The 15,280-nt window shown below is 41.9% G+C and overlaps 1 protein-coding gene across 1 annotated transcript in view; it reads right to left on the bottom strand.

Moving 5' to 3' along the window:
* tcf4 (transcription factor 4) overlaps nucleotides 1-10,847 on the bottom strand; it is a 93,919-nt gene extending 83,072 nt beyond the window's left edge. Inside the window, exon 1 of the mRNA XM_083983820.1 lies at nucleotides 10,686-10,847. Within this exon, the coding sequence (XP_083839946.1) occupies nucleotides 10,686-10,754 (69 nt within the window). The 5' untranslated portion in view covers nucleotides 10,755-10,847. The remainder of the gene's footprint in view (nucleotides 1-10,685) is intronic.
* Between the last annotated feature and the right edge of the window lie 4,433 nt (nucleotides 10,848-15,280).

Below are 15,280 nucleotides of genomic sequence, written 5' to 3' on the forward strand. Positions count from 1 at the left end.
CCAACATTTTGGTACCGGTATCGGTAAAAAATGTCTGTTTAAAAATGAACATCAACTTGTTTTCTTTGCATTATTTGAGGTCTGAAAACACTGCATCTTTTTTTGTTATTTTGACCAGTTGTAATTTTTGGGAGAAATTGTTATCAGTAGTTTATAGAATGAAACACAAATGTTCATGTTACTCAAACATACACCTATTGTTTCCCATATGTAGACCAAATTGATTCTGTTCCCCCCACCCCCATCAACGCAATATCGTTCCGTTAATTCATCTCTGCGTAGCGCTGCTTCGCCGTGCTCACTCACTCACAGAGAGAGAGAGAGAGACAGAGAGAGACAGAGAGAGAGAGAGAGAGACAGAGAGAGCATGCAGCCAGTGGTGATCCGCGGTAAAAACAAAACTTATTAACGAGGCTGTGGCGGCCGTCTCTCTCTCGCGCGCGGCGCACACACACAGACACACACAAACACAGGCACATGGACAGGTGGCGCTGTAACGGTAATGATAAAAAGCACCTTGCTTCGTTTGTGACTGGCTCTCTCGCTCCTCGCGGCTCAAATTACAATGCGGCGACTTCACGCGGCGACGTCACCGCTGCTGGCGGCGCAGAATGAAAGTACCGGTCCCATCTAAGCGCAGTATGGTACCGTTTTAAATGCGTTAGTACCCCGGTACCAATCTAGATCGGTCAAAACGGAGGGTTCAAGCAAAGACGGTTTATTTTGGTTCAAGCTAGCTACATCGAGGGTAGCTTAGCTTCCTATTTCAAAGTAAAAGCACAAATTCTATCGTCATGGTTTTCTGTATGTAAAGGGCAACAGGTGTTTTATTTTGTGAAAGTAACCGGAAGTGCGTTGGGTTAGCTTGAGTAGCGCCGAATTCGTCCGAACAAAATTGTAAACAGCTGGTATTTAGACAAATTAACGACACACTGCTGATCTAAACGGCTACTTTCTCACCTAAACATGTTATGAAATGTCGATAAAGTGATATATTTACAAAGTTTAGAGCTAAAATGAAATCAGCTTCTGACTGCTGATTTCGGCCCGGGTAGGAGGCAGGCTAACACTACCCATACACTTCCAGTGTTTGAGCTAAGCTAATTACGGGCGATACAGCTCTATCTCCCTTGTTACTGCACACACAGTAGAAAGGATGGTGTCTATCTGCTGGTCATGGACTCGGGAGTGAGGCAAGACACGAAAAAAATAATGTTGGTGTATCCCTTTAATAACCATTCAGCTGCTCTGTGCTGCATTGTGTTACAATTTTGTTTTTTAAAGTGTGACAGCTGTCCAGTGTTTATCAACCAGTCCATGCAGCCTCCCCAACAGCCCACCACAGCATGACTGACCCAGTAAAACACACACACACATGCACACACACTCTTAACAAAATGACAACCGCCCCATCCTCCACTTTGATAATGAAGACTGGGTGGGTTTTCTGTATGTGTGTGTGTGTGTGTGTGTGTGTGTGTGCGTGCGTTGAGGGGCTCTACACTGTGAACAAGTGTGTCGACCCTGCCACACACACACACACACAGAACAAAAAGCTTTTCTTTATTCTCTCGCCAAAAATGTTAACTTCCTTAAGATTGCCTTTCTACTGTGAAGCCTGTGCTTAGTACATATGAGAATACGCTTTAGCACACACACACACACACACACACACACACACACACACACACACACACACACACACACACACACACACACACACACACACACACACACACACACACACACACACAAGCGGAATAAAGAAAATCTAGCGTTGAAAATCAGCAGTGTTCCCAGCGAACAGCAGCAGGAGTGAAGGTCTGAGCGACAGCAGCAACACAGCAGAGCAACCACAGAGCCAACACAGTGATAATGTAGTGAAGACAGGCTTTTACAGCAGTACAGGACATTAAGACCCCAGCTGGGGGTTGGTTGTGTTTCATGACATTAACTAAAGTCTATCATCAAATCCTCTGACAAAATCACATCGTCACGTCTTCAAATTATCAAGAGTTAAAGAGCTCTTTATTTTATTAACTTCCAGACCTTTTATACACATATATATACATATATTTTTTACATACAATCTATTGACTTGTTATTTGACTTTAATATTATTTATTGTGTCTTATCCACATGGACCCAAGCCAGGACAAATGACTAGTGTACAGTACCCATGATGCTAGAGTCAGCAGCACCTTGTATCATATGTATTATGCTGTAGCAGACACTTAAAACACTGAACCTGCTTTCATACACAGTGACAGAGGGAAGCTTCTCTCTGACAGTGAAGTGGACAAACAGGCCAATAAACCCTCATGTTGTTTACGTCAGAGTTTGCTAATAGCACAGATGGGTCAGTAATCAAATGATCAATTCACATGGAGGAATGAAGCGCTATAGAAATGAGAAAAGTGGGCCAAACAAAGCCAGTCTGCAGGTCACAGTGATCCAACATGGCCACCACAGGGCGGGGGTATGGGAGGAATTATTATCTTTATTTATTTTCTTATCTATTTATTTTATCTTATTTTTTGTTTGTTTTCTCTCTCTCTCTCCCTAAATGTTGATTTTTGCTTCACCCTTCTTTCTTTTCAGGCTTTATTCAATCATTCCAGCTCAATCACATACTCATCGATCAATTTGTTTTGTCAATCCTTGTAATAAGTTGTTGTCTATGTCCTTCTCTGTAACTGTAGCACCTAATTAACAAAAAATAAAATAAAAAAGGCAGATAAAAGGCTGTGTGTCTGTTCCCTGGTGGTCAGTGTCCATCTCCAGCCAGCCAACCAGACACATCACCCATCATGCACCGCTGACGCTGCTGCCTGCTGCATGCTGCCGTATGCCAGCTGACCTTGATGTTCACAGGTTTGGTCAAACGCTGGCAGCCGCTCAGTCAAACGGCTCCGGGAATCAAACCTGTGACTCAGAGACACACAGAGCTCCTCTCTCCCATGGACAGGTCGGGGTGGAAATTCCCAGCTATCCAAAGAATGCCGACCCACTCCGCGCCGCTACAGCCCATCTTCTTTTGTGACACACACACGCACACAAATGACTCGCCGTTTGCCTATGTGTATAAGAATGTGTGTAGACGTGCAAGGCGCATCGTCATGGCAGCGGAGACCTGGCACATTAATATCAAGGATTTATAGAGACAGAGAGGGAGAAAGTGTCTGTTACACGACCTGCACATATTGTTACACGACCTGCACATATTATCAATGAAACGCTGCAGATTCCATGTTTGTTTTCACTGTTTTGGACAAATTCCAGTTCCAGTCAAACACATTATCACCAGTGTTCTGGGTTATAAAAAAATCTTTAAGACCACATCTAAATACATGGAACAGATTTTTGGACAGAGCAGGAAGAAAGATCTCCAGATACGTTGGAACCAAGATGGAGGTTTTATGCAGGGCTGCAGAGAGGCTGTGCAATGTGCAAGAATTACCACACAACACAAAACAACACAACACCTCCCTTTTCTGACCAACTCAAAGAAAAAAGGAGCATCTGAGTTTAAATCCAATTTGAAAAGGTTCAACTCTAGCAATGTCAAGGCCTTGCAGAAGCACAGCAGCCTCCTGACACAACTGCAGCCAAGGTACAGACAGAGAGAGAGAGAGAGACATTTGTAAAGAGGTCAGAACTACAGATCGACCCATATGGTTTTTTCAGGGCAGATACCGATTATTAGTAATCAAGGAAACTGATAACCGATATTCATTTGCAGTAAAAATGTCGAAACAGTGTCAACATTTAGAATAACACATCTGGTATTTGACTGAATATAGTAGCCTACCATACAGTAGGGCTGCAGCTAACCATTATTTTCATCATCAATTAATCGGTCGATTATGTAAACGATTAATTGATTAGTTGTTTGGTCAATAAACTGTTAAAAAATGTTGAAAAATGTCAATCAGTGTTTCTCAAACCACCAGACAACGTCCTCAAATGTCAAACCAAAGAGAGACTCAGTTTATTGTCATAAAGGAACAAAGAAACCAGAAATATTCACATTTAAGAAGCTGGAATCAGAGAATTTGGTCTTGTTTTCTTAAAAAACTACTCAAACCGATTATTAGATTATCAAAATAGTTGACAATTAATTTAATAATTGATTATTGTTTGATTAATCGACTAATTGTTGCAGCTCTACAGTATACTGTTTACTTGTTTTTGTACACTGTGAAAATTAGTGATCAAAAGACCCAAATTTCTGTAGAATAACACAAACTCCAGTTTAGGCAGAGAAATGGCAGCATCAGAGCCCAAGGAGTGCATTTTAAAAACATTTGTTTTATTGGTTATCATGAAAAAAATACCGATTATCGTAAAAATGCGGAATATTGGCCGATATTATGGGCCATGCCGATAATGGGTCCATCCCTAGTCAGAACCCAAGCAACGCGGCTTGTAGCCTCCGTCAGAGTTGTGCCCCTGCTGCACAGACACACAGTCCACCTGCAGAATCACAACACAGCACATCCTTCCAGGCTGCTCGCCGCCCGCATCACCGTTCGCTCCCAAACATAGAATCCAATTAAACAAATAGAACTAAACAAAACAAACCTGATGTTGCATGTTTTTCCCATTTGCCTCTGATAACCAATAACATCACGCATCATTTAAACTTCGCAGCAACGTTTTGATACGGCTCATAGTGAGGCTGCATTAACCCCCGACCTAAAAGCACATATTCAAAACACACAAAGCTATAGACAGTAAATATTGCTTAATGAAAAAACACAGACACGCAGCAAATGAAGCAGAACGTGGTAAACTACATTTATAAAACCATACGTAATAGTAGCAAACATATTATACCTTTATGCAAGAACAAATACCAAGACACGTCATTATCACCAACACATCAGCAGCCACTGACATTCAGATATCAACCGTGTGACAGCGATGACATCACTAATGACCTGCTAATTAGCCTCTCCCTTACATTAGTAATGAAGAGCAGAAGTCATGGAGGAGACAAGGAAAGTCTGTGACAAAGACGTGAGAGGAAAAAACCTCACAACATTCTGCAATAAAGAGCACTATTAAAGAATAATATTTATTTGAAGAACATAATCCAAAGCTCTTCATCAGCAGCTGTGCATATATACAGTATTTTTTTTTCATGAATAGGAACAACTCTATTAAATTATTATTATTATTATTATCAATAAAACAGATTATTTCTGTCCTACAAAGGCAAAGTGCAGTATCTGCATTTTTTTTTTTTTTTTTTTGACCAATCAAAAGGGTGGCTTATTCTCTTCAATCTGGTAGAATTTGATATTGGTGCTGCTAAAATCTCCAGAGTTATTGGGCTTTTTATTTTGCTGTCCATCCAAAAAAGCACTGTGAAACCAAGGCAAAGTGCAGTATCTGCCATAAAATGGTCAAAATTGGTCAGAAAGACAAACTACAAAATACATTTAATTCAGTCCACCTTTATCTAATCAATTATAGACTTGGACCTGACAATAAAAAACACAAAAAGCTGTTTTTCTCAGTTTGGCACTTTGCCTTTGTAGGGCAGAATTTGTTTATCCTTCTTTATAATAAATTAATGATCAATTAATGGTCCATGATACATTTCCTACATTCTTTGATGAGATTTAAATAAAAGCTCCAAAATATAAGAAAACAGATAAATTTCAATTACAGTGTGACATTGGTGGTAGCTCACAGTTACATCTGTATAACATGATGTAAATACTATAAAGAGAGCCACATGATGAAAACAGCAGCTAGAGGTCACTGCAGGTGTGTGTGGCTCCACCTCATTCTGTTTATTACTATCAAAATCACACTTTATTGCATGAAGACTGCAGTGTGTGTTGTAGTTGTGTTGCTGTAGTTGATGTATCCATGTGTGTATCAGCAGCATCAGTGTCAGATAATCTGATGCAGAAGGATTAAGTTTAAGCCTGAGCGCTGTGTCAGGCTTTAATCGGCTGGACAACACACACACACACACACACACACACACACACACACACACACACACACACACACACACACACACACACACACACACACACACACACAGAGAAGAAAGGCAGCGCTTGATACAAATGCAGACACACATTTTAAAGCATAAATGTGCCATTGTTGTAGACATAGAAACATTCAGATCTACAAAACAAATACTTGTAACACACACACACACACACACACAGATTACAAATGATTTCAGAAACACACTGTACACACACACACACACACACACACACACACACACACACACACACACACACACACACACACACAAAGGACTGGATGTAAATGTTGACCTGGTGTTTAACCTCCAAACTGGAGGAAACAACCTGTGTAATAAACTACAAACACACACTTAGCACTGCCAGACAATACACCCACACATTTACAAACTCAACACACCACACACACACACACACACACACACATCGCAATGATTAACATAAACAACGTTTAAGCCTGTACACAACAGGGACACACACATTTCCACACAAAAATTACAAACACTCAATAAAATGAGCTTTTTGGGTTGATCAAGCAGATGGAAATAGAGGCCTACACACACACACACACACACACACACACACACACACACACACACACACACACACACACACACACACACACACACACACACACACACACACACACACACACAATGCATCTATTTATAAAGTTATAATTGCATAACATGCTGTGCTCTAATTCCGGCCTACTGAGCACACAGGATGTCCACACACTGGATTCACAATGACAACACACACACACACTTCCTCACATTCAGAACAAATTGCACATGGACATGAGCTTGTATGTAGAGACTGACACACACACACACAGACACACACATGTATGGTCTTCCAGCATCATTAGCATATCTGCTGCTGTAGGCGTGAGCAGCTTCTCTCTGTAGTTTCACTCATTTTGCCGGGAGTGATACGTTCCACGAGTCGAAGCATCGTTACATAACACTGAAGATATTTGATCATTTCTGTTATTTAATCCTAAACATTTGTGATATGAAAAATACAAAAAAAAAAAAATCTTTAAAAGTCGATCCCAAAAATGTTATTTGGTTTATTATCTTATATGTGTCACATTAGATTTGATTCTCATTTAAAAACTAAGAAAATTGTATAAATACCTTCAAAAGAAAATGAGAGCAATTATTATACCCCTTTTAGGTTTTTGCGGAATTTTAATGGAGCAGTCTGACTTTGACCTTTGACCTCCTCATGTCGTCTCACTGTTCAAGGATTTAAATGTAAGATTAAAAAAAAAAAAAACTCTAAAAGAAACATCTATGTTTGTATTCCAGTCTTTTTTTTAACAACTGCGGCTGAAAATTAAATATTTTCATTGTACATTAATATTAAAGATAGAATAGGAAATATAATTTTATATGCATCTATAATTGGAGCATATTCATAAAAAAACATAAATCTTATATTTAAAAAAAATCATTAACTCTTCTGGCATCCAGGCTGTTGTTTGTCTCAGAGAAGCAGCACACGCAAAATAAATTGCAGACAAACAGAATCGTCAGTTTTAAGTGTTTAAAGTGTGTGTTTCCTGTAGCTGCACATTGAAAGGCGGTTTGCAGGGTTTTGGCAGGCGGTTTCAGGACTCTCCTAATTAAAACTTACTGAATATTCAAATGCTGCCTTAGCATAACAATAGCCGGCTGGCCGGGCCGGTTTTAAATGAGGCCTTTTGTTTTAGCCGAAGCTTTCTGCTGCCTCATTAAGCCGCTAGAGCTTAAGTTAGCGAGCCGACAGCAGCTAACCGGAGCTCAGGCCTCAGCCCTCTCGCCCCCCCCACCCTCCCCCCACACTCTCCACAAACCAAAAGCCCCGATTCAGCCTCCTCTCTGTTTGGTCTCACCGGGCTGAGGCCATGCCGAACAGATCTGCTCCCGCTGCAGCTGTAGCAGATCCGTACAACTGTTCCTATAAACCTCCAGGACACTGCCCCACTTTCCACTCCGCTCCGCTCCTCCATAACACAACCACAGGATCCACCTCAACACACCTCAGACCTGAACAAAACCCTCACAACGGCTACAAAGACAGAGGGAGAAGCAGAACTCAACAATGGGACTTATAATATTTATTATTTGCGGCAGTTCTTGTTATTTGTGTGTTTGCTTGGTGGAAGGGTGTAAACGAGGCCGTGCAGGCGCAGACAGGCAAAGGGTGAGACCGAGACTGGGGGGTTGAGGTGAAGATAGAAGGAGGGTTTGGCACCGGATCAAGACCGTCAGCACAATGTGCCATCCAACGAGCCAGCCACCAAACAAAGTGATGGTGCCACGCCATGCCATGCCGAGCCCCGTGGCGTAGCATCACCCAACTAACACAGCTCCAGCACCAGAGAGAAGAAGTGCTGCATGGGGATACAAAGGAAGGCCCTGAAAGAAAGAGTGGCTCCAGAGAGCATACGGCTGCAGAGCCAGCTAGTGGCTGACTGACAGCGCAGCTTCTCTGTCTGCCTGCCCGGATGGATGGAGGCTGGAGACCCCACAGCCACCCAGCAGACAGAGGGTGACTGTTGGTGACGGCGCTCGTCAAACAACCCAGGCTCTGTTCAAACGTGTCTCCACACAGATTACTGTTAGCTCCCATTTAAAATAGACCAAAAACAGCCTAATAAAAGGTTAGATAAATTCAAAACACCAGTAAATTTGATCCTATTTCTTCTATTTGTCGACAGAAATTAAACGTAAATATCGAGAGAATTTAAATCCAAGAAGAATGACAAAAAAATATAAACCACAAGAGTCAGAATCATCTCTTTCATATACAAATCAAGGTCATGGATTTGTAAAAACTAAAAATCTGCATGAATGAAAAGTAAAAAAAAAAAAAAAAAAAAATCTATAAAAATCTAATCATAGATTTTCTCTATAAAATAAAGGAGACAGTAATTTAATGTCTCCATATTGTGTTCTCATAAAAACTTTGAATGGGGATCAGATTTGTAGAGGCAGAATATTCATTTCAGAAGGCCTTTGAGTTCAAGTTCACATTTATTATCATTCATTCTTTAAAAAAAATAATGTATTAATTGTATCATTTCCAGGGTATAAAGAATGATTTAAATTGTGTACATAGAATATTATTTGGGGTGTTTCCTGTCATCACCTCTCATCTTCCCTTTCTTTCATCTCCTCTTTATTTCCTGATCCTTTTCTCTTAATGAAGCAGCACTGACCAGTCAGAGGTGAGGCACAGACAGACACTCCACTGACAGGTGGAGCTGGAGGAAACCCCACAACTTCCATCTTCATTTGCACCTGCGGCAGCACACATTCCTGCTTTTACGCGCTTTACACCCTGTTTCTCATTCCGAGCCCCCCTCCATCCCCAACTCCTTGACTCTCAAATCACTTTCCCCTGTTAGTGGGCTTTTAAAGGTGGGGGGGGTGACTGCAAGACAGACACACAGACAGAGGAGTTCACCAGAGGTCAGACAGCTTCATAGAGCTGGATGACTTTCTCAGATGTGTTTCTCTTTTTCTTTCCAGACATTTCATTTTTTTTATGATTTTCTTCCAGACTGACAGCATCTCTCTCTCTGCCCGTAGCTTCATGCACAAATGTGCAGAGCTGCTTTCCTTTTCCTTTTCCTTTTCCTTTCTGTCATTTTCTACATTCATAATATTTTTAAGGAATACAGTGACACTGGAAATTAACATAGGCTAATTAATTGATGACAGTGTATCACTGACATTAATCTCACCGCTTTACATGTAATTAACTTATTTCGCAGCTTTACCTCGAATGTATTATCGTGCTCAAAATTGCGAAGAATAACAATAAACCACAAAAACAATTTGAAGTCAAATTATGACAGAAACGATTTAAGCTTTTTTGGGAGGAAATAATAATAAAATAAAAAAACACATGCAGGGGCTCGAGTCCCTCAAAAACAAACACACCACAAACCCACGTGCCATTCCACCTCAAAGTAGCAAAAAAAAATATTAATTCAATTCAGCAATATGGCTCTTTATTTTTTGCTGCTTTGACGTCCATTTAAAAAAATGAAAACGAAGCGACAGGGAGATAAACCTGCGGAGCGGATTATTCTAAGCTGAATCTTCGAGCGTCTCATGCACGTTAGAGCGGGAGACAGAGGCGCAGGGAATGCTGCATGTTGGGAAGCATGTTTTTCCTAAAAGCTGAGGTGGAGGTGTAGCGGACACACACGCACGCACGTACGCACACACACAGAGACAGAAACACGCACATACACACATTGTAAACACACATTCATCATCAAGCCAAAGCCGAGCGCTACTGTCACTTTCTCCCCGCTCCGCACACACACGCGCGCACACACACACTCACACACACACACACATACGCGCGCGCGCTCTCCCCTCGATAAACAACAGCCACCTTTTCCAAAAATAAACCCCTCCACGCGGACAGAAGAAGCTCACACTCTGCTCGCGCTGTGAAGTTGGTGCGTAAAAAGCGACACTCTTCATCTTCATCTTCACACCTTCTCTCCCTCTCTCTGCTCCCTCTCTCTCTCTCTCTCTCTACCTCCAGCCCCCTCTCTCTCTCTCTCTCCGTCTGACTCCCAAACCGCCGCGGCGGAGGAAGGAGAGAAGCGACAGGATGGAGGGATGGGATGGAGGGATGGGATGGAGGAGTGTGTCTTACCGCTTTGCCGTTGTAGTAGTACATGAGTGAGCTGCCTGTCATCCCAGGGATGGTGTACGCACAATACATCGTTCCTCTCCTCCAGCAGAAAGACGGAAAACTCTATTTCTCCTTTTTCTCTCCGCGCGTGTCTCTCTCTCTCTCCCTTTTTTTTTTTTTTTTTTTTTTTTATCTTTACGCTCCCCCCGCCCCTTCTCTTTTCTTCGCCTCCACCTTTTCCCCTTCTCCTTCTTCTGTTTGAACTTTTCTGGATTTGTTATGATCTCAAACTCTCGCCGCTCCGTTCGCGTGCTCCGGCCTGCGCGTTTTTTTCCCCCGCCGACAATTCCTTCAGTTGCATTTTCCCATTTGGCCGAGCCGAGGCACGCGGAATATGCAAAGTAGGCAGAGAGAGAGAGCGAGCTGCCCCTCCCCTTCTCTCTCACTCTCTATCCCCCTCTCTCTCTCTTTCTCTCTCTCTCTCTCACACACACACACAGACACACAGACACACACTCGCACGGAAAATGTACGAGAGAGACTGGAACGTAGCTCTCGCGCATATAAACACACACACACACACACACACTCGGAGGCGCTCGCGGACACGCGCGCGGTCACCGACTCTTTTAACTTTCCACAGTAAATCTGGAAGCCATCCCTCCTCGTGCAGAGCCTTTGAACTGAGCCGAATATTCAGTTTTTCCACCGCGCGCTTCTTTCAACACACACTCCTTTTTTTTTTTACTCGTCGTTTCTCTCCTCCTCTTTCTCCCGCTCATCCTTTCTTTTCAGCGGGTTCTCTGTTTCCTCTCATCCTTTCGCACCTCGTTTCCTCCTCTCTCTCTGTTTTCCTCTTCTTTTTCCACCTTTCTCCCCTTGTTCTATATCCCTCACCATTTACACTCCTCCAGTAGGCTACTCCTCTCTTCTCCATTTACCTCTCACCATTTATTTTCTTCTCTCATCTCCTTTCTCCCTTGTTTCCTTTCCTCTTCTCATCTCATGTCATTGCCTCCTGCCTTGTCATTCACTTGTTTCCTCCTCTCCTCTCCTCTCTTTTAAGTTCATGTTCGAAGCAGCTGATCACATAAAAGTCTTTGTTGTTTTGGTGGTGAAAATACGTCTCAATTAAAAATCTAAATTTAATAAATTATTCTCAAACTTGAATTCAAACAGAGATTATAAACGGCTCTTTAACAGTATTTAAGGCACTACTTCCCCAGACAAGCACTTCTAAATAAGATCTTTCTATACACCACAGTTATATTGTGGCTTGTTAACCCTGGCCAACAAAGACTATTATATTCTAACACTTTTAATTATTTATTGGGGTACAGATTTGATTTCATATTTAAATGTAAAAAAAAAAAAAAAATCAAAATACATATGGTAGTCTCCCCTTCTCTTTCATCAGTCTTTTTCTCCTTCCTCTCTTCTTCTCCGGGGGCTCAGTGACGTACATTTATGCTACATGAGGTGGGGGAATATTGGTTTGTATTGAAATTCCTCTGTGGCCTCTGAGTTAAATCCCCTCACATGTTAAACATGTCCTTCACCTCTTGTGTGATAGAAGTCAAGTTCACATTAATTCAACTATTGTCTATATCATATACGTTATTTGTCCTCCATATATTATCAGTGCTACAAAAGCCAATTTAATTTTCCTGTGTAACTGTGAAGCTGACTACGTTCTTTTCTTCTAAAAATGTTTTTACAGTAAAGGGATTTCCAGAAGATAAAGTGTGGGTTACTATGACCACCTACCAGCAACCACCTGATGGTGGTGGTAGAACTGATAATAACACAGGAGGCTCAGTCAGACACACAAACACTAAGGCAGCGCAAGTGTTACAGTAATATTAATTCATCATCTGTCATGAATGATTTTAATACAAATAATAAAATCACTAAAGGAAGCAGTGTTCAAAATGAAACCATTCATAAATCCAGTTTATTGATTGGGATCAATGGTTGTCTTTTTTTCACATGCAACCTTGAATGATACTCAACTGGCTGTGATTGATTGAGCTTTTATATAAATATAATTGTGTTCAACAATATTATTGTGTAAGGAGCTGTTCAACTGTTTATCTATATCAACATGATCTCCGTCTCCCTCAGACTGGTCAGATGGTGTCGTGAAAATTAAAAGTAAACTTTAAAATACCACAGAGCCTCCAGTGACTGGGGGTTTGTGTACAGACCTAGAAAAAAATCCATCGCAACACCAAGCAGGTCTGTCATGGAGATATTTTGAGTTGCTAAAAATCTGGTTATTTCGGAGAGCTTTAACATTTTTGGATCCGTTTACAACAAGAGATTTAGGAGATACAGTACGTCTCTTAAGGTTTGGTTAACCCGAGGGATTGTTTACATCATCTTTAACTTACTGTAGCTACCAGGTCAAGTGAACAGAAAGACATGTGTAAACTTGGTGGACTGGCCCTTTAAAAACACACCGAAAGAAAGAGAGCGAAACAGTTAGGATAGGAAGGAGGGAGCGAGGGAAGGAGAGAGGAAGGCAGTTACCAAAACAGTCAGACAGACAGTGGTTCAGTCCTCCAAATTTCATATTAACATCATCATCATTCATCCTATTCAAACAAATAATAGACTCCAAAACAAGCAAGCAGACCTCCCAAAACTCTCTCTCTCTCTCTCTCTCTCTCTCTCTCTCTCTCATTCTCTCTGCCTCTCTCTCTGTCTCTCTCTCTCTCTCCCTCCCTCTCTCCTCTTTCGGCTTTAATTTGATTAAAAAGCGAGCTGCAGGAAGGGGAGGGAGGGCTGATGCACATCTAATAAGTGGACCATCTGTCTGCAGCGCTGGCTGGCTCCCAGCATTGTACCCAACCAGACTGCATGGAAAATGAAGGGAGAGATGGAGAGAAGGAGGGAGGGAGGGAGTGAGGAAGGGAGGGAGGAGAGGAGAGAAGCGCATGGGGGAAAGAAAAAAAATGGACCCCAAAAAGAGTGACCGGGTTGAGGTAAGAGAGCAGAGACAGCATTTTTAATTTTATCTGACAGCAACACGGTCAACAGACCTGCAGAGGAGACGAGGAAGAATGATGAGTGGAGGAAAGAAAGAAGAAGAGGGAGATAAGGAAAGAGGGAAGACAGGAGAGACGGGGCAGAGAGGAGAGGTGATGGCAGAAGAAGAGGGGATAGGATAAGAGTAAAAAATGAGAGAAGAAAGGAGGCACAGGAGATGAAAGGGAAAAGGGAAGGACAAAGATAGAGCAGAGGAAATAAAAGGGGATGAGAGAACAGGAAAAGAAAGATGAGAGGAAAAGGAAAGAAGAGGAGTAAACAAAAAAGGACAGAGGGAGAAGAGCAAAAAAAAGGGGATGGAGGGAAAGGTAGAAGTGATGGGAGGAGAGAGAAGGTGAGGGAGGACAAGGAGAAACTTTAAGCTCAGGCTGACCTTTGACCTTAAGGTGGTGCAGACTAGTCCAAACACCTGTACCTCCTCACTATTTAAGGTGGACCGGAGGATTACAGACTACTCTCTCTCTTCATCCCTCACTTCCTGCTTCATCTTCTTCTTAATCCTTCCCTCTCCCTTTTCTCCCCGTTCCTTGTCTAAGCACCCCCCCCCCTCCCTCCATATACCTTTCATCTCTTCTTCCTCTTCTATGATTTAAGATCCTCCCTCTCCCTCCATCCTCCTCTTCCTGAACATGCTCCACCTCTATTTCCTACGTCCCATCCCTTCCTTCCTTCCTTCCTTCCTTCCTTCCTTCCTTCCTTCCTTCTCCACTTTCCTGTTTTCCTTCCTCTTCCACATATCTTGCTATAAACTTTCACCCCCCTTCTTTGTTTTATCCCCTTTAATTGTTACTCCTGTCTTCCTCATTCGTTCTCCTCCTCCTCTCCCTCCCTCTCTCTGATGGTGAAATGACAGTTAATTCATGGTTGAATTATAATCTCACATTTCATCCTGATTTCACACTGACAGGATTTTCACTCACATTACGACACTCTCTCTCTCTCTCTCTGTGCTCCGTTGTCTTTTTTAGTGTTTCTCATCCTTTCTGTAGTTGGCTGAGTTCACTTTTTTCTCCTGTTGTATACCCATCTTTCTTTCTCTTCCCTTATTGGTTCTCATTGTTTTCTTTCCTGCTTTCTTTTATTTCCCTCTGTTCTTTTTTCTTTCAATCTCTGTCTTCCTTTTCATCTTTCTCCTATTATCCCTTTAATGTTTGCATGTTTGTCCCTCTCTTTTTTTTCTTCTTTTCCAGTAACTTCTAATATTTCTCACTCTCATATGGAGCAATGCTGGCTTAAACGCCCGGGGAACATGTGCGCTCACACACACACACACACTCAGCATGATTGCACTTTGTACTCCTTACACAGCCATTTCCTTCATGAGCCTTTGATTTGAATCTACTTATGTTACAGGTCTGAATTCATAAACACAAAAGATCCTGACAAGATGTTGACAGCGGGCAGCTACGCACACATGCACACAAACAGTAACCCACACATGGTGTGAAGGTGCACTTGTCTTAATTTGAAACAGAGGAACAAGTTAGAGCTGGAAGCTTGAGATATTTCTCACAGATATACGAAACAGACAAACACTACTTTGTATTAAAGAGATGAATCTGCTT

Source organism: Trachurus trachurus (assembly GCF_905171665.1).
Source record: "Trachurus trachurus genome assembly, chromosome: 12".
NCBI lineage: Eukaryota > Metazoa > Chordata > Actinopteri > Carangiformes > Carangidae > Trachurus > Trachurus trachurus.